The 26926-nt window shown below is 42.2% G+C and overlaps 1 protein-coding gene across 2 annotated transcripts in view; it reads right to left on the reverse strand.

The window, feature by feature from the left end:
- Nucleotides 1–1469: 1469 nt before the first annotated feature.
- The window catches only part of LOC101862821 (B-box type zinc finger protein ncl-1), a 33998-nt gene continuing 8541 nt past the window's right edge, over nucleotides 1470–26926 (reverse strand). The window contains exons 1-5 of one of the 2 annotated variants that reach the window (XM_013086262.2): nucleotides 25316–25429; nucleotides 21940–22128; nucleotides 20894–21135; nucleotides 20239–20452; nucleotides 1470–18804 (exon numbers count right to left, since the gene is read on the reverse strand). In XM_013086262.2, coding sequence (XP_012941716.1) covers nucleotides 15911–18804; nucleotides 20239–20452; nucleotides 20894–21135; nucleotides 21940–22128; nucleotides 25316–25373 — 3597 coding nt within the window. In that variant the 5' untranslated portion in view covers nucleotides 25374–25429 and the 3' untranslated portion in view covers nucleotides 1470–15910. Of the gene's footprint in view, nucleotides 18805–20238; nucleotides 20453–20893; nucleotides 21136–21939; nucleotides 22129–25315; nucleotides 25430–26926 lie in introns of those variants that run through there. The other variant, XM_005105032.3, reaches the window with a different exon arrangement.

Raw genomic sequence — 26926 nt, forward strand, 5'->3', positions numbered from 1 at the left:
CTCTTCTCTCTCTCCAACTCCCCCCTCTCTCTCTCCACCTCCCCCTCTCTCTCTGTGTAATACACACACACACACACACACACACGCGCGCGCGCGCACACACACACACGCGCGCGCACACACATACACACACACCTACATTTTGATTAACATCTCCTATTCAAAAATAGAACTTAGTAGCAAACACACACACAATATTTTTTTCCCGTACAACGTGTGAGTAGGTAGTAGGTGTCTCCGAGACGGTGAGTCAGTGAGGGTGAGCTGGAAAATTATCTTTCCTTGGAGCCCTCCCCATCTCCCCCTGGGTCCGGTTTTCTTCTTCTTTCCATTGTTCCCGAAACAGATCGTCCGTCCACGTCTTCTGCCAGTTGATCAGAAAGAAGTATTACTAGTAAGCCCATTTTTTAATACCGTTAATTTTCTCATAAGTAGCAGTTTCCCTGTGGTACCAGTTTAAGTCTAAGTCTAAGGTATGGGTAATGGTCAATATATTACTACATGTACTAATTTCGACCATGCTGAACAATGAAAACATTTTAAAGGAGTTATAATACATTATGAATGGTGTCGGTGACCTAATGATTAGGCTCTTGAACTCGCTACCGTAAGGCTGTGTGTTTGAATCCCGTCAGGGGCCTGACGTAAGATCCTTGGGTTAGGCGCTTTGTATATTGTACACCTACACGAATGTTCCTCATTTCACCCAGATGGGAACGGGTACATGTACCCTGGGTAATCTTGTCGTGTTAGTTATATGACGAGTAGCCTAACGCTAGCCACCCGACATCAGGCGAGTAGCCACTCCGTAGTTTGTTAGTGCTTGAGCGTAGTTTGCACTGGATGCTTCCCAGAAAGCTGAGAGTATCTGGGTGTTCTTCTCTAGTAGTTAGTAGGGTCTTTAGTTAGTTGGTTTTTTTATTTAAGGTTTCACGGTGCTCGCAATTGCATAAGGCCAGGTCATATGAGCGCCAAAGGGTGACGTGTTTAGTTGTAGTAAGAAGAGTTTTACGGCACTTGCAACACAGTCAGTAAGGCCAGATAACATAAGTGCCGAAGATTAGAGGTGTTACAGGAGAGTAACAAACGCAAAAAGGATGGGAGATAGAGACTAGATTTTTTATAGGAAAGGAGGAGCAAACCACACCAGAGCATCCGCCAACCACCCACGCCAAGGGGTGGATGTCAACAGAGAAGTCCTTACAGGGAATCAGACTTACTCTGCTTACCGATCTAGCCTCAACAGCACAAAGTCTGCTTCGACTATCAATGAGGCACCCCGGAAATAGCAGTTCACAAGAGAGTGACAAACATATTATATAGAAGTAGAGAAAAAAATGACGATAATAAGGATAAGGCAGATACATAGATATTTGAAAAAGATTCGATACAGAAGGAGCAAACCACAGCACCACTAATATAATAGTAGACATATTGACAACAACAAAAGTAAGACAAACAAGCTCATGTTAAGCAAACAAAATACTTTATTGATTAATACCAAAAAACACTCAACAACCAAAATGTTTTAAAAAGGAAAAAAAAAAACCAAAAACAACACATGATGAGCCCACACAGGGGGCGTTTATGAAAGAGTATGAAGATTTGTAAACATACATGACATGTTATGTCCACCCTGCCTCCACACAAGCAGAGACCCAACGGAGAAGCAATGGGAGGAGAGGAGGAGGAGGAGGAGGAGGAGGAGGAGGAGGAACAGCCTACAGGGTAGAACATAATGGTAGTAGTGGTAGCCATGACGAGATCAGTTGGTGTCTTTGCAAACCCACAGGGTGAACATGGGGGAAGTTCCTTAGCAACTTTATCATTGATCGACGGAACTTCACTAACAACTACTAGTGTGAACCTTATATATCTCTAGAGACCAGTGGAGCCAAAACCACAGACTAACCAACAGGCAAAACTTTTCAGTCAAAAGTCTCTCCACCAAAACCACTGACTGACAGAGGCAAAACTTTTCAGTCAAAAGTCTCTCCACCAAAACCACTGACTGACAGAGGCAAAACTTTTCAGTCAAAAGTCAAGTCTCTCCACCAAAACCAATGACTGACAGAGGCAATATTTTTCAGTCAAAAAAGTCGCTCCAACAAAGCTGACTGACAAAAGGCAATACCTTTCAGTCAAATTGTACCAAAACCACTGACTGACAGAGGAAACTCTTCTAGCTCTCAATACCTCAATTTCAAAACAGATGGTGACTGATTCGATGTTCAAATGTCTTAGCCGTATAACGTGTAAGTTGCTTTCTGATAATCTGAGAAGGTGAACATGTGTATATAATATATTCGGAATCCAGACTACAGCTAGCACAGGAGAATCAATATATTGGAGGAAAAAAAACGGCGATGCATCAACAAAGAAGCTTGCATCGGAACTTCATACACAATGAGCGCTTGGCACAACCATTATCTGGACTAATTGTCTCTGTTTTCATCAAGTCAACAGGATGCTCTCAAAGATGATGATGGTTGTAGCAACAGGAGTGGTACATTAAAAAATGGCAGTAGGTTTAAAGCACAAGTTATTGAAACAAAAACAACAGAGCATTGGCAAAACTTGACCTGAGGCAATGTCATGTGGTAGTTTGTTCATAACAGCATCCCAAAAGATCTGCAGTTGAGCTCAAGAGGGAGTCACTTAACACTTGAGGGGTGGGGGTGGATAGCAGTTTTACAAAACATAAATTATGGGCCAAAGTAAGTTTGCATCTCTGCTTTGGAATGGCAAAATCTTGAGAGGATGGTAACTTGACAGGGCCGTATACCAAAGGCATTGCCCGGCCCGTAGACTGCTAGCCATTCCTGGCAACAACAGCAGCCAGCCGGCGAGCAGTCTAGGAGCCCGGCAATCGGTCTTGTATAAGGCTCACCGTGATGCTTCTCTGCTGACTAAATGTGCGGTAAACAACACAGTATGAGATGTAACAATGACTGGACAATTAGTCGCCCCCTTCAACAGTTCAAAGGAGACTTACAAGAAATTCAGCAGTGACATTTGCAATAGCACATTAACAGACAAAAAGCAATGACAAATCTCTAGCCATGCTATTTGCATATTGTAAACAAATATTCCAAAAAATTTATGCTGTTATTTTGTTTTGTTGTTTTTTTTATAATTTCATGACAATAAACAGAAGAGAGTGTAATAACAAAATGAGAGAGAGACATCATGGAGCTATTTTCATGTTTGAAAAGGGGCAAGGTTAAAAACTGTAACTTTGTGTACCTTAACACGACTGAGTTTTAACAAAAACATGAAGATTGCTACTGCTTGAACAACAAAGGTGTAATAACATCAACATTACATGGCAATATTCGTAACAATCAACAAGGTGCTTTCACAAAAATTGTCCACATGAACATTGGTAAACCACATCTATCTATGATAAACCAAAGTGACACCAGGGGGGGCTCCAAAACTTCTGGGAACTTACTCGAAAATCATCTTTTCACTGCACCAAAATTAAAAAAAAAAATATCTACCACAAAAACACAACAGCAATAATCAACATGCTGTAAAACTACCGACACACAGCATAGCCTAACTTACAAGACATAAACCTTTCTTCTTTTGTAAACTGCTAGACCTGTTGGTCGGTTCCAACACACCAGACAACAGTAGGAACTTTAGTTCACAGGTAGTTCGACAACGCTCCAACATCACATTGTTCAAGCTACCTGGAAATGGTGAGGAAAAGTCATGGATGTGGTTGGTCAGTTTCCAACTAGGTAACATCATGACCGACGGTCTGTTTATTCCAAAAAATTCTTGGCACTAGAAATTGTCGTGCACCAAAGCTTTCGGTTTCTGACAACAATTCCATTCCCCCCTAACTGTTGAAATGTTGGAGACAAAAACGAAGGAGGGGGTGGAAAACCTTTTATTACTTTAAAAGTCGCAATCATCATTGAAAAAAATCAAAGAAACAACAAAGATTTTTAAAAAATTGATGTGTATGGAGAAACAACAGCCAACAACACATATATTATAATATTTAAAATTGAATATTTGCAAAAGAGCTGCAGTAACTGGATTAGTAAACCAATATGAAAGAACAAAGGGTCTACAAATAAATAATGTCCATGTGTACAATTGTGCAGCTTCTGGAAAAGCAGGATATTTGCAGTCCCTTGACCCGGTTAGCCCAGGGTCACTGACCTTCTGCAGAAAAAAAAGAAAAGTCTAGTTTGGCCTGGCCACATCACGTCCCATGCTTGCAGTGAGCAGGGAGCCAGCGACTCCCTTGTGAACAAGCACCACAGCTCTTTGTGTCATGCATACACATTGGCAAACGGCGAAAAATAAAAAATCAAATATTTTGAGACATTGAAATTCTGCAATTTTTTAAAAACCAAAATACAAATGAGGAGGGGGGGGGGGGGGGGGGGAATTGGATCTTTGTATCTTGTGGTTTTAGAGAGGGCCAGCAGTTCTACCTAACATTTGCAAGAGAACAGCAAAAATATTCAGCACCAGAAAGAAAAAAAAGATAATTCCAACTACAAAATGTCCAGCTGCAACAACAAGGAGGCAGTCCACACATCCCAACAGCAACGCCTGGGGACTGGTCTCCTCACGGTACAACCACACAACAACACTGGAACTTCCTTCATTAAATAACGAGGCAAGAAGAAACTAGTGGAGACGACGTAAGGATTTACCACACGGGTACCGTACAATCCTGTACTGTTTCCATACATGCCATGAAAAAGTTCTCTCTAACGTCTTCTATCTTGTTTTCTTCAACACAATAGGAACATTGCTGCAATCGACCTGTAGTTACCGACTACGATGACAAAGAAGCATTGCGAGATCAGCAAAGTATACAATCACACAAGTAAGTGGATAAATAAATAACACACCGTATACACACAACAGGTAGCAATAAAAGCATCAACGTCTCACTCATTTCTCAAGTTCAGAAATCATGTTTCTACGATTGGTTCAATCTACACCCCCCTGCTAATTGGTCTCAACATGCAGGCAAGCCAAAAAAAACCCAAACAAACAGTGGTCAGCATAGCAGCAGCAGCAATACTCCTGCTGAGTTAAGTGTTGCAGCAATGGACACTACTACTACTGGTAGTTTAAGAGATTTTACAGACCTGCCAACCAATCCCTCTGTGACCAAAAATACAAGTCAGTCTTCCCAGAATCCTCTTTAAAAATCGGGAGTTTGGGGGAGAAAATTAAAACCTCCACAACCCCAGTAGAATTAAGATCGTCGCGAATTGACGGTAGCAAATAAGTGTGTGAACTGCAAATAAACACAAATATAGACTCGTGTATTTTACTTCATTCACGATAAGTTGCACACGACCGAGACCGACAGAATTCAAGGGGGGTAAAAAGGGATTTTATACCAATCCATTAGTGGAGTTCTTTGGCAGGCTAAAAAAAAAAACCTCGGGACGTCTCCGATGTAATCAGAGTAGTTGACAGGTCTGAGTTTGGCAAGTGTCACAAAACAGCCATCATCTCCCTCACTGAGACACCCTTACTGAGACACCTCACAAAAAAACGAACCAATCTCTCCATCAGTCACCACATTTGGCAAGTTTCAAGAAAATTGAACAAGAATGCATATTTGGGTTGCTTGTCATGTGACATTCATGATGGTTTAAAAAAACAAACAAAAAAAGAAATGCATCAGTATAAAAAATGAGTATAAAAATCCCAGCGTAACAAGGGGGGGGATGCAGAGTAACAACAAAGTGCATCACAATGAGATACAACATTCAGCTTACAAAACCCCACCAGGCAGAAGGAAGGAGTATATCATGAGGAACGCTTCCCACCAAAAAACACAAAAGAAAAGGCTACCCGGTATTTCTTACCCTCTACTGTCGCCCCAGCAAACTCTAAAACTTTTTTTAACAGTTAACAGTTGTTTTTTTTTTATATAGTTTCTGTATTATTTTTGGTAAAAATGTACACCAACAAAACATGAAATGAAGAGTGTCTCCCAAACAAAAAGATCTGAAGTGGTAGGTAGGTAGGTAGGTAGGTAGGTAAGCGCTGACTGTTTGTCCTGAGACACTTCCCCAAACAGAAGTAAACGAGGCGCGAGGCGGGAGACGAGATATCACTGGCAAAAATATTCGCATGACTAGCCAGTAGCATCACAAGTTTTCACCAACACAAGTTTTCACCAACACAAGTCCATCCAAAACCTTGGGTGAGATTTGAAACGGACTGAAGAACCCGTGTTATCTTGAAGAAAAAAAAAGTAAGAAATTTTACAGTCTGGCCACAGAAATTCCGACCCTTCACCAAGACTTGACTGAGGACAAGCATAGCCCAAAAGTATCACCACCGACTTAAATTACAGGAAAATTTTAGTGTCATGAAATTGGACCCAGTCCATTACAAAAGACGAAATATTGGAGAAAACTACTGGACCCAACAAGAGAGAGAGAGAGATGTAGGCTCTATCTAGGCTGCGTCCTGCAGACAAAGACTGAACTGTCACTCAGCTCATCCACTTTCTCCGACATATATTTGTAAAACAAGAACAGATCAACAGATCACTAGAAGGTTTTTTAAGTCGTCTCTCCTGGGAGTAGTTCAAAGTTTAACAGCCTCTGAAGGACCTTGGAAAAGATGGGAGAAAATACTGGATGTTTCTAGCTGCACGTAGCAGACTGGACAGGTACAAAAAATCAACATACACACTGCAGCCATGATACGGCCAGGGAAACATTAACACACACCGCAGCCACATGGCTGGGCAAACAATTTATTGTCAGAAAGGAACAGAAAATACAAATGCAAAAATACAGTAATCACTGTTAACAGACCAACAATTAACACTATCTTCATATTATATGATTACAAGTGCGATGAAAACCCTGCCCACTTTGTTTGTTATGGTTTGCTCAACTGTCCACTCCCTTGTTCCAAACACGGAGAACCAAACAAGGAACAACACAACAACTTTGGGAATTGCTGGCCCACGCAAACAAAGTAAACAACAACAGTATATATATATATGTGTCAAGGATGATTTAGCAAGCCGAGGCACAGCACGCAGTGCACCTCCAGTAAGTATAAACATTTCCAAAAAACACATGAGATTTTCATCTTGATGAGTCTGTAGAAAATACAAAAGGTTCAGCCAGGTTATAATAAATATCCTGTGTTGGCTGCACAAAAACACAGGTCCTTGTCTGTAAACCCACAAAACATACACTCAAATCTTCTTACCCATTGTGCACCAATGTTCTTCAATAAGTACCCTTTAATAATTGAATCTTTTACAATCTCTTTAGATGGCCATTTCCAGAAAACTGACAACATTCGATTGAATGAGACTGCCATAGCTTGACATTCATGCCAGTGAAAAACGAGGAGGAGAAATGACAAATGACCACAAGAGCACCATTGTCCATGAACAGCGCTAACCAGCTGATAGTAGGAACTGAAGTGGCATGATGTAAGAACAGTATCAAAACCCCTAGCAAAAGCCGTTTGTAAATACTATTTCTTGACCCGCAAAACCAAAAGTTTCTTCCACAGATGTACAAACCACATAGCAATACACATCATCACCAAAAGCTTTTTTCAACACGGCCATTCACAAGATTGTTCAACTTTAACAGAATTCACAGACTCCAGAACAACGACAAGATTTGTCTCCACAGCTAAAATATACCGTGCTGTGTAGGAATAAAATACAGAGACGTTTTTTGCTTGAGGCAAGAGATTTGTGAATGCAGATGACTAGAACTTTTAAAAGGTCAAATCTGATAACAGACTTCACTGCATAAAATTAAATAACTTTATATAGTTTAAAACTACCTCACAATATTGCAAATTTCTCAACTAGTGTCCCCCGTCATGGGCTCTTGACAACAACTTCAACCTTTCCATCAACATTTTCTGTCCACTCAATATAGCTGGTGACGAGACATTAACCAACACTTTCTAATGGACTTCCTTATTTGGACTTAAAACTAGGGAATATTTTCTGTGAGCAATGAGCTGATAGGTCTACCTCAAGCTACGCTGGCCACACATCCAGCACAAAGACAAACGGAAACTAGTTATACTTCTCACTACTCGTCTCCACTTGAATCTCTTCTCACTGTATACAACCACAACAAAGCTGAGCAAAGCATTCAACGAAAAATGTACATTGTCTTCAAGGTCACCCAAATGCTGGGACACACAGACGTGCCCAAACTGGGACAACTTTGCCCATACAGTGGAGACATTACATTAATACACTATTTTCTGAACAAAAACCTGTTTCACTACAAATGTACCTTGTCTTTTTAACAGGTAAATACAAAAATCAACCCTCAATTCCACTCCAAACTTAAAAAGAAAAAACCCCCAACAAAATCGTAACGTAGCAACTGATGAGATCCCAACAACCCATCCCACTGTTGCAAAGCTTTCGTTAATTTGGAAAAAATAAAAAGTACATGTATTTCCCTCCCCGTTGGACCAACGGAAGTGCTGTGTCAAGTGTTGCTGAGTTGCAAAGAAAAGGGGTCCCTCCCCGGCGTGGGCTAGTGGCGCTGCCTCCAGCAGGCTCACTCACTGTACACACACAGAATGTATCACATCCAGCTGTCCCCTTTATCACAATGGTTTCCCATCCCTTCTCTCTGCTCTCGCCTTCTCCACTAACACACAATGGATTTGCTACCTCACAGTAGGGCACCCCGGGGCACATGAATGGACTTTTTTCTTTTTTACAAATATGGGGATCTTAGAGAGGAAGAGAAAACTTCTTCAAGTCTTTGAATTTTCAGCACAAGAGAAGCTCGTGGTTCTTGTGGCTGTACGTTACGTTACGTTCACGTTATACTTTTGACTTGGATAAAAACTAGAATTGAAGAAGACGATAGGCTACGCTCGCTTTTGAATTGGATAAAAAAAACTTTTAAGAAAACATATAAAAGGACTTGAGCTCTAAATTAGTCTGCATGAACCATGGAAAAACAAGTGATCAAATAGGAACTCTATCAAAAGCAACATTGTGAAAAATGACTGACAGTTTCTGTAGCAACATGTCCCTCAGTTCCCCATCACAGACAATTGTATTTATCCAAGGAGTTTTTGAACTGGCTGTTGCTTCACACTGAGACAAAACTCCACTAAACTAATCCACTTCAAAAAGTTGAACTTCTTTTCATTAAAGTAAAAGCCATTCAAAAAGGGCTCCAGGCGTGCAGGTCCCATTTGGACAGCCATATCTCAGTAGGAATCACATTTTGAGGGGGGGAGGGGGAAATAAATACTGCAGCACAAGGAAACAAAAATACAGAGATGACGGTGAATATCTTGGACAAAAGCCTACTGCGGAACGACTTTTTTTCAAAATCTAAATGGAAGAAAGTTTTCAAGTAGGCACACACTGTATGAGATACCATATTTCGTTAGGTTAAAACATTCAGTTGGGTTGGAATGTGGACAGCAATGTTTATAACAGCTTTCCTGTAGCCGGAGAAGCAAGCTTTTGCTACAACAACAAGTAACAAGGTTACAGTCCTCGCACCAGGAAGAAATATCAATGAGAAAATGAGTACAGAACTTTACCGCTAAATTTCCCAATCCTGGACAAATGGGGGTGAATTGAATGAACCAATGGCGCCTTAGTTGAAATAAGACAGGTTTGTGGAGTGTACATGTGGTCCATGATGAACACGGCTATTCCTTAAGCATGTTTCAGAGATTTCTATCCGCTGTGATTCAATGAGTTTGGTTTTGATTGGGTCCTACATGAGTATAAACAAGCGTGGAAGGTGGCTGGATCTTAAAATATACAATGGCACTTGCTTTGAAGGAGGGGAAAAAGATCATTCAAAATTACCGAAGAGACATAACACATTTCAACACTGTCTGGATGAGGACTTTTTCAAAAAAGTAATGCATTGTTACAGTTGATATATCCAAGGTCAACAACCAACAAAATGATGAAAATGGCTGGTGGTGGTAACATGAACTTAATGCTTGAGTGTAAGTAACAACTATTCTGCACTGACTGGGGACTTTGGTAAAACACATCTCAAACAGAGAGAACCCCAGTGAATGGATAACATGAATAACCATACGCATATCTTCCTGAAGCAAACAGTTGGCAAATTAAAAATGCACCAAAAAAAAACAGGAAAACTTGAAACAACAACACCGTCCCAACGTACAATGACTGGAGAGAGATTCTGCAGTCGTGATCACTGGCACCTACAATTCTTTTTTACTAACTATTCATCAAGGACAGGAGTAGTTTTTTAATTAATATCAGAACGAGTCTGGGGGCAATCATCCCCTCATCCCTTTCCCAATCTTGGGTACTACTTATGATATATTCAGTCTGCTTTACAAAGCGATTATCTTGGAAGTCCAAGCATCATATTTCTGCACGTGATTGAGAAAGCCAAGAGCAGGGAGGACTCCCGCATTACCTGAGAACAGAACTTCAATCACATCTGGGACTAGAATAGTTCTCTGCACAACAAACAAACCGTAGATCTGACCAAAAACAAATCAACATGTCTTAGCTCAGTCCAACTGTAAAGAACACTGGCAAGTTGAGTAGCACACAATACGAGCATCAGATTCAACTGCAACTCCACCTTACGGCTTACGGGGGAAACAACACGTAAACACCCTCCGATGATTTTCCTCACTTCTAAAGAATAAAAATTGTTTTAAAACACATACATACAAGTGAGTAGGGGGCTGTTGGTTCTCATTCCTTCTGGAACCGTCATCTTCCGCAGCACAATAACAAGTAAGTCAGAATCACATGACAGATAGCCAGTAAAGGCAAGAGATAATCTTTCTCGTGAAACCCTTACTGAAAAATCTTGGTTTACATAATGCCAGACAAGAGTAAACAATGTTTATAAAAAAATCACACGAGTCACAACATCCAATTGATCAACAAGTGCTGGAAAAAACCCCATCATATTTACACGATGATTAGGAGCTGAACAGACACAGACTGTGAGAAGAAAACACTTGTTACACCAAAAGTTGATTCTGGAGAATTCTACTGACCAAATCATGGGCCCTGATGTCAGGCCACACACACACAACGGTTATAGCTTCCATGGTGGACGTGGACAAGACACCAGCAAAAAAAAACGCCCTCAGCAAAACAAAACAAAAAAAAACCTGTCATTATTGACATTGTTAGGTCAACTCCACGTGGTGCTATCTAAACCAACGACCAGTGGAAGACTAGCCAGTCAAATACTGGGAAAGCAAAAATTGATTAAACAAAGAAGAAAAGAAGGGGGGGGAAAAGCACAATGGATGACCCCGAATTTAAAAAACAACAAAACCAACCTGCAACAAAGCAGTGAGTAAGAAAGAAAACAAACTGTGAAACACCTGGTTTCTCTCATTTGTAAAAACTGCACACACAATACTCCACTCATAATATCATAAGCAACAAACTGTCCACAGGGAAGTAAGTACCTTGCTCAACTCCACATCTCTGGACGGGGGCTCTCTCACTCCCCACCATGCCAGCACACTCTTTTGGCACACAACCTGAGAGTGACATACTCCCTTTGTGTTGTATTGGTAAGGTTTTAGTAAGGTTTTTACGGCGCTTGCAACTGCGTAAGCAGAGTGACATCTACCTCACTACATTGGTCATTCAATCAGAATCAAGACAAAAGAACTTGTTTGGAAAAATTCCCCTTATCAAAGTACTCCCGGTCAGACGGTTAGAGAGATCTATTTCTGGCAATCGCGGAAAATTAACGTCGTAGTAAAGCAATTTGACCGTTGACAATAGATCAACATGGGTAAAGCAGTTCTGACAAACCGCATGCCGCAGGAAGGGAGGAAAGGGCCCCGGTCTCCCGGAGATGTGGAGTTGTCAGGCAAGGCAATCAATAAGCTCAAGCTACACAGCCTTCCACAGGGTCACCAATGGGTTAATCAAGATGGTGGGACCAGAGAGTCAGTGCATCGCATCATACAACCAGCATAACCATCAATAAGATTAACATAGAAAAACAAAAGAATCCAAAAAACAAACAAACCAGTATATATATTAATTAATCGGTATGGCAAAAGTCCTCAAGGAGAGCAGCACAAGTGCAGAGATAAGCCACCAATATCATGGGCAGGGAAACAGGTGATCCAGAAGACACTCCTTTCTGCAAAAAGCTGATCAACAAATCAACAGTTACAATGAAGATTGGTGAAGAGATGATGAGAACAGGTGTCTCTTTTGCTCACTCAGATCATACTGGGAGTCCATGTACGCATGTAAGTTTGTTTTTTTAACAAAAAACAAACAAAAAAGATAAATACATTCAAAACAAAAAAAAAGCCTTGAACCATATCCTGAAGACACATGAGCAAAGAGTAAGTAATCAGTAACAGTAATAAAAAGAATCATGGTATCAAAAAGTCCGTGTAGTAAACAGGTAGGGCTCTTCAAGCAATACATCTGGTTCTATAGAAGTATCAAAAGCATGCATTATACATGAACAACTTAGCATTTCAATACCAGTAGAAAGAACAGTTAAAAGACAAAGAGAAACAGAGAGAGGGAGAGAGGGAGAGAGGGAGAGAGGGAGGACCAACAAAATTGTGCATAAAACGAGAAATTAAACTGATCTTGTGGTAAAAATCTGATATAAGTATAAGTAGCTTTGGAGAAAGTGGAAACGTCCCAGTGGGAGGCCGGCCCTCCACAACATATTTCTAACCCAGAAGAGTAAAGTAGAAAATACAAGCAAAAAAAATAAACCACAAAAAAGGAAGAGAACAGGGGAAAAGGGGTATGGCCATTTGTTCATTGATAAAATTTTCAAAGTCTATATAAGTAAATACAAACACTTCATAAAAATTTCCCAAATTATTGACCAGTAAATAAAGTCACACCTGATGTTACTGGAGAGGCTTTTTCATTCTCAGAATCGGCAAACGCGAAGCTAAAATTTAGACCAAACACTTGACAAGACATCCAGTCATTGTCCATCTTTCCAGACACAGTCGCTGGGACTGCCCAGGGCCCTCAACCACCCAGACTTTTCAAATGTCGGCCGCAGCAAAAGAAGACAGTAAAAGCTCAACTCAACTCATCATCCACCTATCCAATTTCCGCTGAGAACAAAATACACTCAGGCACTTTTTCATGTTGGAATGATATCAAGAGCAGGTAAAACAAGACAAATGAAAAGAGGAATCCAAAACAAAAAAAGAAGAAAAAGGAAAAACTGAAGAGAAAATAAATCAAATTCAATGAAAATCAGGGCATGGACTACATTTCAAATTCAAAGTCTCAAAATAATGCACACAGAAGTTGGTTCATGTCCAAGCATGTCGAAACATGTCGAAGCATGTCGAAACATGTCGAAGCATGGATAAATCCATTTGACTCAAGAATTTGGATTAAGTTACCATTTTTCGATTTTGTTAAAAACATTAAACAAATATGACTTAAATTTATGAGGGAGTATTAACTGACCACTGCCAATTGTTACTTTACGTAGAACAGATGAATCAGGGTGAAACATTTTGATTTTTGGCAGTTAAAATGGTGAGTTGGGGGGGGGGGGCAAGGGTGGTTGATAATAACAGGTGAACGGATGGTGCAATTATAGTCAACAACATGGAAGAACTGTTTCCTGTAACAAAATAGGACATTGAGGAAATACAGCATGCATGTGCATCAGAACAACTCAAATGACAAAAGAAAATAGAATTTACTTAGTCAGAGCCAAACCGTACAAATCTTTTACAAAAAAAAATATTAAAAAACAAAAAAGCAATTTATATTGCATATTGGGGCATAAACGGAAATCCATATTGCTGAACAGAGGAATTTTTGTGGAAAACAGTTACATGAATGGCACAGCTTTGAAAAAAAACCTTTTGACCTGTCCTTTTAAAAAAATTACTTTCCAGAGTCATCTTTCCACGGTACGACCAGCCCCCCTCTCTGGGTCGGCACAGAACCTGGTATCTCTGGCCACAGGGGACCACAACGGTACGTCAATTCACAGCAAATACTCAAGGACACGGTCGCTGAACCCAAATAAATACTTTTGAGTGGAATTTTTTTTTCTTAATGTACAATGCTCATGAGGTACTATAACGTTAAATAAATAAATAAATAAATAAATATTGACTAAATTTTCTTTTTTACTTAATACATCAAAAAGCATAAGAACAAATGCAAATCACACCTCATAACGATTTTTTTTTTTACAGATATAATCAAAAGTCAAGATCTTCAACATCCAAATGAGAAACATTTACATGTATTATGCATTCTACATTAAAGCATCATACAGCTTATCGGTCAACACTGAGGATCAACATCAACACATGATGTCGTAACAAATGCATATTATGAGGTATCAAAACTGTTCAAACACTTAGACTTTCAATTTTCACTCTCAACTTAAACAGAGAATTCATTTTTAGTTTTGCTCCCAGACAAAATTCTTCTTTTCTATGGTCAATCTAATGGGGTTTTAAGCCACTGACTACTGGCAACTTAAGTTAAAGAAGATATAAAGGGTTGGGTTTTTTTCTTTCTTTCAACACAAAACATATTCAAGCAGTTTGCTACATGCAACTAGGGTTTACAGCTATAAACCATGTGTAAGAAATGTGACATATTTCATGTCTTGCGAGTAAACAATACAGCAGAGGGTATATTTACTCCTTAAAAATTTGTCCTGTTCTATTCAGTCTGTCTGATACAAATTTCACCAAAAAAACCAAACATTTCATAAGTATCATTATATGAAGAACAGTTTTCAGTGTCATCAATTTAAAAAGTTACAATATCAAGAAACATTGACAACAACAATCTGAAAAGAAATGAACAACAAGAAGAATATTAAAAATGTGTTAAAAAAGACAAATCTCTTGTAAGACCATTTGGACATGACATCGCAGAGACAAACCACTGGAATTTCTATTGTTGTCTTTACTGGAAATACAACAAATCAAGAAGGAAAAACACAACAGAAAATGGCATTTTTTTAAAAAGAAGACAAAAAGTAGTAAGACTGATTAGCAAAAAACATGGAAGTCTCTTTTCGATGCACACAAAAAAAGTCAAAATCATCATCTCACTAATTGTGAATGAAAATCAAAACAACCAATTGATTAAAACATGAATGACTTTCTCATGGGTATAGCCACTGGGTGTAGCGTGAGCAAACAACATTAGCATCCAGCTAGCTTTCTGAAGAATTTTTTCAACTCAAATCTATGAACCATAAGGCAATATACCAGAATGCTGATCAATAGACAAGACTCCTTTAAATCTTTAAATCTTTCAATGCTTGCTTGTACTTTTTAGTAAATCACTGCTTCGTGTGAGGTATTACCGTGCTTTAAAAACAACATTTCTAAGCTTATATTTCTCTGTGATATTGCATTTATTATACTTTTACTACACTTTTACCCTTAAAAACCATCACATGATATACTTATATGTCCGGTCAGAACTGACAAGACCATTCAACGCGGGAAAAACAAGTGCAACACAGTAACATCTCTATCACCAAAACAAAACAGGCGAGCTGTCACACCAAAGTACAAAGCAGTTTCTCTCTCATCTTTTAGCAAACATCGCCCTCGGCAGAAAAGGGCCTCTATAAAGCATGCTGAACAAGTCAGAAGAAAGCCATTAAGTTTTAAGCTGAGTGGAGAAAAGAATTCCACAACATGTGATTTGTCCAAAAAGCATGCAATATTCAAAGAACAACGAAGCACCAGGAGGGCTTTTCCTTCAATAATATATATATGTATTCAACAACAACAAGCCAGCAGAAAAAGAACCTCAATCGCGTCCCTTATAACCCAGCATATAGAAGGGAGTACTTGTGCCGATTAAAGCAACATTCAACAATGGCAGAGAGAGAGGAAGGAGCAAGAGGCAAAGGTTTGCTTAGTAGTAGGACGAGTTGGAGTGGTTCCCATTGCCGTTACTTCTGGCTCGTCTGGTCTGCAGAAAGTGGTTGGAGCCACGGCTGGTGGGGGCCTGGGGCGGGTGCTGGGAGTTGGGGTCGTAGTTAAAGAAGTAGACGTTGCAGTCCTTGGTTGTCAGCATCAGCTCCAGCTTGGTTGGGTGGACGGCCACGTTGTGGCACTGGGCATGCTTGGTGATGGACTCAAAGATGTACGACGCTCTGCCCTCCAGGTCAAACACGGTGATGTTGAAGGTGTTGTGGTTGTCCGTGACCACGATCTGGTTCAGGTAGTTGATGGACACGCCGATGGGGAAGTAGGTCAGGTTGTCATTGCCAATCTTCTGGAGGAACTTGGCGTCGTAGTCAAAGACCTGCACACAGTGGCCCCGGTTGTCGCTGATGTAAATCTTCCCGTCTTTAGCAGCTACGTCGTTAGGGAATTCCAGATCCTTGGCCAGAGAGTGAGAGGCCAACTGATTCCCATCATGGTCAAACATGGTGAGCTTCATCACCTTGCACTCCACCACGATAATGACACCGTTCTCGTCCACGGTCACACCTCTGGGATGTTGGAGCACACTGCCGCCAAAACACCGGACAAAGTCTCCCTCGATGGTGAAGATCTGGACGTCATGGCTTGGGGGTCTCTCCGTGGCCACAATGTGCTTAGTGACCGGGCAGATAGCCACTCTGTTAGGGAAGTACAGGTAGCCGTCCTGGCGAGTGAATCCTTTGCCTCTTTGTCCACCTTTGCCCATCTCGTGGTCCTCCGACAGGGCTGGCAAATTTGGCGGCTGGCCTATAGAGCGCACGTACTCGTGATCTTTGTTGTAGTAGACAATGCGGTGGTTGTTGGTGTCGCAGATCACATAGGATCCATCCTCAAAGTATGCCTGGCCACTGGGTTCTGTGAAGGCGTATTCCCCACGTCCGTAGTCACCAAAGACGTGAACAAACGAAGTTCTGGTGCGGCATCGATTCAGGAATGGTATAAATGTTCCTTTCCTGTCGCGTTCATTTCCAGAGTTCCATGTAGAGATTGACATCGAATCAGGGGCGGCAGACCAGCGCTGATAGTTGCAGTCGGGATTGTCTGAGTGGCCAAATTCTGGGAAGTTGCGGCCTCTGGACAGCTCTGTCCTGATGGGCATGGGGCCCACGTTGAACTCGCTGTCGTTGATCTTGTACGTGACTGTAGAGAAGTTCTCCTGGATGAACTCGTTGGTCCTTGGGTAGTCTGGGTTGAAGGTGAACTCGAAGGACATTCCCTCGCTGCTGTGCTTCTGGCAGATCTCAGAGTACTCGGCCACGGCGCGCTTGTAGCTGCTCTCCATGTTGATCAGACTGGTCATCACCATAGACGGGGTTCCTTCATCCACAGAGAAAGTGTTGAACGACGATACAGCCTCAAGCTCGCTCTCGATATCGTCGATCAACTTGCTGAACTTGTTGAGCTGGGACTCCATCTGTTCCGCGGCTCTCTCCACCATATCGTGAGACACAGCCCTGTTCTGCTCGATGACGTTCTTCAGGTAATCCGCGTAGTCGTCCACGTTCCTCCTCGCCACCCTCTTCTTGTTCTCGATACTATTCTTTATATCTGGAATTTTCTTCTTCAGCTCCAGAACCTCTTTGTGCTTGATGCAGGCGTCTTCGTTCCAGTTCCTTAGCCTAGCGATAACGATGTTGTACGACTCCTGGAGGTCGTGGTTGTTGGATGAGTCGGGGTGGAGATGGTCGGTGGTGCAGTCATCGCAGATCATCTGAGGGCAGGTCACGCAGTACTTGGTGAGAGGCTTCTGGTAGTGGCGCTCACACATTGGCTCAAACTCTCCGTTCAGGTTGATCACAACCTTGGTAATTGGGTCCAGCTTGTGGGAGGAGAAAAGACGCATGGTTCCGTGGCCAGTCTGGCAGTCGTGGCATAAATACGCCGGGCAGGTGGTGCAGCAGATCACAGCTTCGTTTTCCCTCGAGCATGAAGTGCAAAAGAACGGATTCATCTTCAGCTTGTTGATCATGTAGCGACAGAGAGCGTAGTCGAGGAGCAGCTTCTGGGGCCCCTGGGGCACGGATGACGTCCGGTTACAGAAAGGGCAACATATGGTCTGTGTGGTTCCGTTGATCTTGTTACTGATACAGTTGAAGCAGAACACGTGCATACAGTCCAGGGTCATGGGCCACTTGTAGGGCTTCTGGCAGCCGCGGCACATCACACGGTCCATGATGGGGTCCGACATGTTGGGACTGAACGGCCCACTGTGCCAACCGTGGGGTGGGGGAGGGGGCAGGCTGAAATCTTGCGGGGAGGCAAAAGTTTGAAAAGGTGGCATCTGAGAGGGGCTAAAGTAGTTGTTACTTGAATTTTGACCAGAGAAAAAATTTGACCCTGAAGAATAATTATTGACTGGGGAATAAAAGCTACTTCCTCTATTAGACATGCTCATATTCTGACCAGAACTAAACACATTGTTACCCATGGGAGGGAAAGGGTTACTGTTGTTCATGAACTGCTGGCTACTGCCGTGGCCAAATCCAGAGGAGACGTTCTGGAAACCTCGAGGGGAAGTAGACGTCTGAAATCCTGATCCCATGGAGCTTGGTTCATTGCTAGGCGCCATGTTTCCTGCGCCTCCCATAGCTCCTGCCGTCATTCCTCCAGTTGCCATTCCGCCAGTCGCCATTCCGCCAGTCGCCATGCCACTGCCAGAGTTGGACTGATACTTGTCAAAGAACTTGGAGAGACCCATCACGTCGAAATCGTTCTGGACTCGCGTCTGAAAGTTCTGGACATATCCACCGACCACGTTGACCATGTCCATCGGGTTGGAGGAGCTGAAAGGTCCGGGAGCGGTCGTCCCTGACGCAGGTCCTGTGAGGAACACAAGAAGGAAATACAACATTTAGAACTAGTTATAATAGAGGTTTTTGTTGGTTTTGTTTGTTTAGTATAGGGTTTTACGGCGCTCCCAACATAGAGGTTTTTGGGCGCTCGCAACTGCATAAGGTCATATGAGCGCCAGAAGATTAGAGGGGTTACAAGAGAGTAACAAACATAAAAAAGAAAGGCGAGATAAGGACAATAGATGTTTGATAGGAAAGAAGAAGCAAACCACACCAGAGCACCCGCCAACAACCCACGTATCTATCTTGTGCCGCATTATGAAAACATTGAAACATTTTTTAAAAACCAGTTAGCAAGACAACAGCTCCACTGCTCAGTCTAAGAACAAATGTTTCTGTTTTAGTAAGGTCTTACGGCGCTCGCTTCTGCATAAGGTCATTTGAGCGCCAAGGGGTGGATGTTAAAAGGGATGTCCAAACAGGGAATCAGGCTTACTCTGCTCACCTCTAAAGCCTCAACAGCACAAAGTCAGCTTCGACTATCAAAGCATCCCAGAAATAGCAGTGACAAATATACAAAGGAAGTAGAGGTAAAATGACGACAGTAAGGATGAGGAAAGAAAAAGCAGCAGTTCCCCCCATGTTGATTCGGCACAATAAGAACATTTTTAAAAAACATTTACATAACAGCGAACATCCCAGCAGTAATGGGTACCCGACTTCGAGTTGGGGAAGTTAAGGGGCGTTGGAAAGGATCTGGCCACCCTACCACAATATGCCCAAGGCCCAGGAAGTTGTCTCTCTAACAAGGCAATCTCCAATGTCTGGATGGGATGGGGGGACAACTTTTCTTTTGTTTTAGTAGAGGTTTTACGGCGCTCGCAACTGCAGAAGGTCATATGAGCGCCAGAAGATTACAAGAGAGTATAGTATAGTATAGTATAAGGTTTTACGGCGCTCGCAACTGCAGAAGGTCATATGAGCGCCAGAAGATTACAAGAGAGTATAGTATAGTATAGTATAAGGTTTTACGGCCCTCGCAACTGCAGAAGGTCATATGAGCGCCAGAAGATTACAAGAGAGTATAGTATAGTATAGTATAGTATAAGGTTTTACGGCGCTCGCAACTGCAGAAGGTCATGTGAGCGCCAGAAGATTACAAGAGAGTATAGTAGAGTATAGTATAGTATAGTATAGTATAGTATAGTATAGTATAGTATAGTATAGTATAGTATAAGGTTTTACGGCGCTCGCAACTGCAGAAGGTCATGTGAGCGCCAGAAGATTAGAGGTGTTACAAGAGAGTAACAAACATAAAAAAGGAGGGAAGATAAGGACGATAGATGTTTGATAGGAAAGAAGAAGCTAACCACACCAGAGAACCTGCCAACCACCCATGGGAACAACTTTACTTCACTTTACTTTACTATAATAGAGGAGGACTGTAGTAATGCTGACTCACCCGTCACGCCAGAGGAGAAGGCCTGTTGCTCCATAGAGCGGGGCGCGTCCATCAGGTGACCCAGCTGTACTGTGTTGGCCGGGCTCTGGGTGCACGTGCTGGCCATGGACAGCAGGCTCAGCTGGGAGACGATGTCCGCCTCCGTCGTGTTGGCTTCTTGCTTCCCGCACAGGATGCTCGCCTGGGAGTCTCCCACCATCTGAGCAGCTTTGTCCTGGAAATGTATAAACAAATGTCATCATTGTCAAGAGAAGAAATTGCTTTTATATTGTTTTCAATTTTATCATCTTCCATGGCTACCTTTTCTACTTTTCAGTTATCTTTAAGTATTTACCTCAGATACCACTAGTAGCCAGTTATACTTTTCTTCAACTGACATCCAAGTACACAAGTTTTTCCCCAATGTATTCCAACAGACATATTCGGATAAGTTTCCGTCAAAGCGTGTTTGATAGGAAAGAAGAAGCAAACCACACCAGAGCACCCGCCAACCACCCACGCACAAAGTCTGCTTTGACTCTCAAGGCACCCCGGAAATAGCAGTTCACAAGAGAGTGACAAACTTAAACATACACAATAAGTAGAGAGGTAAAATGACGATAGTAAGGATGAGGAAAGAAAAAGCAGCAGTTCCCTGCAGCAATCATGAGCCTACCTTGTCCAACAAGTCCTGGGGGTCGTCCCCCGAGGGGTGCATGTCCAGGTGCTGCAGAATGTGCTTGGCCTGTTGCTCTAATGAGGGGTCGGCCGGGCTGGGCTGGGGCATGGCCGACAGGCGAGCCTGTGCCTGCTGGCGCGTTGAGTCGCCCGCCTCTCCACCGTTCCCGCTGGAGCCTCCTGAGGACACAGAGGATGAGCGGCTGTTGCGTCTGTGTTCTCCTATAGCCCCGTGAAGGTCTGAGGAGGATATCATAGTTGGTGCCAGTGAGAACAGGCACATTCACACAAGTAATAAACGGTGGGTGTGGGGGGAGCTGTTTAACGGCGCTTGCAGCACAATAAGGTCATATAAGTGCCGAAGATTAGGTGTTACAAGAGAGTAACCAACGAAAAAGAAGATGGGGATATAAAGACGATAGATGTACGATAGGAAAGAAGAAGCAAACCACACCAGAGCACCCGCCAACCACCCACTGTGGGGGGGAGTGAAATTAACCAAAACAAAAACAAAAGTAATTCCACATGCTAAAGGTTATTCAGATCTAGGAAAGAGAAAGACACTGAGTAAAGAGAGCAAGCACCCCCACCCCCCCCCCCCCCCCATCAGATCGTTAGACCATGTCACTTCTACCATGTGTGTCAAAATGCAGATCTCTGGCACCACTCAGGTTATGAAAATTCCAGCATTAAAAATGGGACAATATATAATGACAGTAAGTGAACTTATGTTGCCGCATCCAAACAAAGAAGGGGCATCGAAACAACTTGGGACTTGAACATAAGGAGGAGATAAATCAAAAAGGAAGAAAGAAAACTTGGGGTGGGGCAGGAGGTTTGTTTTATTTGAGTAGGGGTTTTACAGCACTATCGACTCAAAAGTTTTGTTTCGGGGGAGGGGGAATGGACAACAGAAAATGAAAAGTTCAGCCTTACGCCGAATTCAGGTTCAACTAATTAAAAATGAGTCAATCGTCACAAATGCAGTCTACTTTTGCCTTCTGTACAATATTGGGAAAATGACAAAAGAACGCAGCTACTCACTGGCTGCCATAGCAGAGAGGGGCTGTGGCAAGTTCTCTTCAGCCTCGGGGGGTGTGCTGGACTGAGGAGCGGACGACCACGAGGGTCTGGAGGAGTTCTGGGTTGCTGGGCTGCTTCCAACCATGGCCATTCGCCTCAAATCTGTCGCCCCCGGATGCCAAAGGTAATGAGAAGCAGGGTGTGTTTGGCCTAGACAACAAAGAAAAGAAAGTGTTACAAACACGGCCCAACCTACGGCCCAACCTACGGCCCAACCTACGGCCCAACCTACTCTACTCTAACAGACTAACGGCCACTTGGAGAAGACAACCTACTCTACTCTAACAGACTAACGGCCACTTGGATAAGACAACCTACTCTACTCTAACAGACTAACGGCCACTTGGATAAGACAACCTACTCTACTCTAACAGACTAACGGCCACTTGGATAAGACAACCTACTCTACTCTAACAGACTAACGGCCACTTGGATAAGACAACCTACTCTACTCTAACAGACTAACGGCCACTTGGATAAGACAACCTACTCTACTCTAACAGACTAACGGCCACTTGGATAAGACAACCTACTCTACTCTAACAGACTAACGGCCACTTGGAGAAGACAACCTACTCTACTCTAACAGACTAACGGCCACTTGGATAAGACAATATCATCAGTTCAAACGACACTTCAAACTCTAATCCACTGAGGTCACAGACTTATTTGAGTCCAACTATCACAGACCTGTCATAACCTATTCATCAGTTTGTGTTGGGGCTCTTATGGTCTAGATGTACATTGTTCACCTCTCATTGAAAAGGTCCTGGGTTCAAAACCTGAGAGCATCTCTGCTTTTATCTTCACTTTCTCAAAAATCCTTTTTTTTTTCAAGAAAATTGCATAACATCAAATAATGGTGAAATACAGGGAGGCATGCCCCCAGAAACCCCCTACCCATGCCTAATTTGTTGAAAAGAAGTATAGTACTTGGGCCCATTTAAAAATCATCATATATGGATGTATTGATATATACATATCTTATAATTTGCTGTGGATATAAAGTTAAATTAAAAATTTGTTTAACAAGCAGAAAAAAAATATGAACAAGAAAATTGCTTTCGAACGTCTGAACATGAGTCAAGTCCACAAGTAATTAGTAAAATAAAACCGTACCAACAGGGGCCCGGAGAGATATAAGAACAATAAACGTTTGATAGAAAAGAAAGAGCAAAATCACACTAGCCAGAGCACCCGCCAACCACTCACAGATCAGAAGTGGTAAAGCCATCTGAAAAAAAAATAGGGAAGGGATCCTGGTAGATTTTTACTTATGCACCCACACATATATGCTTTGATTGGAGGGAAAAACTGCCATAATTTTTGCTGTACAACACATGTATGGCCCCTAAAACCCTTGCAAATTAATTGTGTTTTCAGGTAAATATCAATCTGAATTGCCAAAACATCAAATCATTGTGAAATGCAGGGATATAGTTAAATTTACTACAATGTATTTTCAAACATCAATAACTCAATAACTATTGATTTGCGGCAAAAATGAAGACCCAGACCATATTCGAGTTAAGCATGCAAAAGGTAAATTTTTACTTTCACTCCCGCACACAGATGCACTGTTTCAGGGGTCAAACTGCGGTATTTTCTTACTTTTTTCTACTGTTTGCTGCAGATCACACATAAAGCCACTAAAACTGTCGCAAAGCAATTATTTTCAAGACAATTTCAAATCTAACTAAAATATCAAATCATGGGTAACCCCCCAGATTTTCTTTTACCCCAGGTGGCCTGGAACCCCCCCAATTGGTCCAAAGCATGTCTATCTCAGTTAAAAACAATAAAATATTTCAAAAAACTATTAAATTGCTACGGAAATGAAGTTGATATTCGTGTTCAGCGCATCAATATTTAGTAGAAAATAGACAACTGGTAGCTGAGTGTGAGACGGGAGGGAAAGTTTAAAAAAATACCGAAAAGAAGTATATAAAACGTGACCATGAGACGGGTGCATAAGTAAAGTAAACAGAAGTCTCCCAGTTAATCCCCTCTCCAGCCAAAGTTTTCTTAAATGTCATTTGGAAATGTTTGCTTTTCCTGGCATTCAAATGATAAAAGAAGGATTGAGCGAATCATGTAAGGCCTAATTGTAAGAGGTTCACAGCACTTGCAACACAATTATTAAGTAAGTCATAGATCTATATATATATATATATATAGATTCTTAGTGATGATCATGAGGTGTCACAAGCAAGCAACAAAGAAAAGGAGGAGAGGGATGTTATAGATCTAGAGATGTTTTGATAGGGAAGAACAAAGCTAATCACAACAGAGCACCCGCCAACTGTCTCCAAGAGGCTACAGCCTACACACATACTTGTAATGGAAGTCAAGGAAGTAATGGTTAAAAATGATGATAAACTAACAGAGATCTCACTCTATTTCTAAAAAACATGAAATAGTCCCAAGCCCAAGTATGCACAGTACAGTCAACAGACAAGACAGAGAGAATGACAGACAGACAGATTTGAGAGAGAGACAAAAAGAAGAGGACAACCAGTGCCTAGATCTAGACCTAGATTTAATTCGGAGAACAAGAAGTTTCTGCCAACAAAGACTTAGACTAGAGTAGGGCACCCGAGAACAAAAATACAGAACTAAATCCAATCGCCTAATCCTAATCAGTTCCAAACAGAATGGCCCCAAAATTTGAACACTTGGACATAACACTCAAACAAAAAAATGAAGTAAAGCCAGTGAAATCAAATACAGCCTAGATCTATTTCCCTTCCTGACAAAAAAATTTCGCGTAGTATGAACAATGAACTGTGAGCTAGACTACGGTCCAACCCACACACACACAAACTTTTTAATTTAAATAATTAACTACTAGATTTCTAGATCCAGGCAGTTTATCATTCGCATTAAAAAATCATACACACTACAGATGCAGGGTTTTCATGACGCGTGCACCGATCCAAAAGTAAAAGTTCTCAAACGTTGGCCGACAAACCGCGAGTCGTCATGTAGATCTACTTGCTACCCTGCACAGACTGATCGGTAGTAGCGTCACTTGACCTACTCTGTCCAACATGTGCTCAGCACGTGCCAGCCAATCCAGGTAGAAAGACGGGTACAGCTTTGTACTTTAACTTTTTACAAATAGAATCTATAGATGTATAAGTACTCGATCTCTGTAAACGAAAACATTTTCGTAAACTTTAAACAGTACTTCAAACCAAGCGCATTTTACTGACAATGCTGGAAAAACACATTGTATTGTACATGGTGGGACTTGACTTTTACTTTAAAATTCGCCACCAGAATTTTACTAAATTAGAACCTATACTAATCTTTAAAAACCCAAAGTGTGAATTACTTGGATGTCCACGTTGTAGAATAGACCGTGGCGACGGCGGGGATCCTGGTCTCTGCATGGTTGTCGATGTCCGAAATAGAGCAACAAACTCAACAAGACATGTCGTCTCACAAACTCCTCAAAGAATACAACAAGTGGTGGTGTCGAAAAGTGACCATCGGACACGGCTACCCCGTCTTTATAGTAGGGAAGGAAGGGGAATTCCCCTACATTCGCCAGGTAGAAAGAAAAAGCATGCCCAATTAGAACCCATTTTTCTCACAACAAACTGACCGCCTAAACAGCGATTGGTCACTGGGCCAACCTCCCCCCCCTCCCCCCCCCCCCCCCCCCCCCGCCACTCCCCCCGTGGTCATAAGGCCCTCTTGTTGCACGCTGAGAAGATTACGGTGGTTGCGTTCACATGACGGTGGTCGATGTAACAAGCCTCCACAAAGAAACTGGGCTTGTTTGGTTTTAGGAAGAGTTTTACGGCACTTGCGACACGTGACAATAAGGTCATCGGAGTGCCGAAGATTAGGTGAGTGTGACAAGAGAGTAACAAACACAAAAAGAAGGAGGGGAGATAAAGACGATAGACATAAGATAGGAAAGAAGAAGCAAACAACACGAGAGCGCCCGCCAACCACCCACGCTGGTCTTGCACGTGTTTGCGTGGCTATTACGTGCGATGATGGACGGGTCAGCTGGACCGTAGCACCACCACACGGTCTCCGCCCTACATGGTACAACAATGTGCTACTGGCTTCACGGACACCACTTTGACCTTGGGCGGGGTCAGCCCGTTTGACACCTGGATGTACCGCCTACTTTTCGGGGGGACACACGCACTACGAGGACTCGGCAACACGTGAAACTTTTTTGTTTTTTAATGTTGTTAGTGTTTTTAAGCTTCCTCCATCAACAGATTTTAGTTTTAGTAAGAGTAAGAGTATTACGGCACTTGCAACACAATTTGGTCAAATAAGTACCGAAGATTAGAGACGTTACAAGAGAGTAACAAACACAAAAAAGAAGGAGGAGAGATAAGGACGAGAGATGCTTGGGAGGAAAGAAGGAGCAAACCACACCAGAGCACCCACCAACCACCCACGACAGAATTTAGATCATTAGGGAGGGGGTGCAGTGCAGGCACCGAACCTGCTTGTCAGGGCTAACGAGGACTTCAAAGTTTGAGTGAAGAAAAACACATAATAATAATATACACAATTATGGTCATATAGTGTAGGGCTGGAAAGAAGCAAGACAGGAACGGGGGAGGGGGGGGAGGGGGCAGGACCAACCAGTGGCACCTTCCAACCACGAGTCAACCCGAGCTGAGACTGAGATGGATAAAAAGAAACCTGGGCTGAGAGGGAAAAAATATCCCAGCATAAAGACCCAGATACTCAATAAAAATGTTTTATTCCCACTCGGGAATCGAATTCGGGTTTCTTATGTGCGACAGCGAAGCGCCTTACCACTACATCGTTCAGTTGTATTCGTTTTAGCAAGATTTTTACGGCACTCGCAACACAATAAGGTCATATAAGTGCCGAAGATTAAAGGTGTTACAAGAGAGTAACAAACACACAAAAAAGGAGGGGAGATAAAGACGACAGCTGTTTTGGT

The sequence above is a fragment of the Aplysia californica genome, unplaced genomic scaffold (genome assembly GCF_000002075.1).
Source record: "Aplysia californica isolate F4 #8 unplaced genomic scaffold, AplCal3.0 scaffold00449, whole genome shotgun sequence".
Classification (NCBI taxonomy): Eukaryota; Metazoa; Mollusca; class Gastropoda; order Aplysiida; family Aplysiidae; genus Aplysia; species Aplysia californica.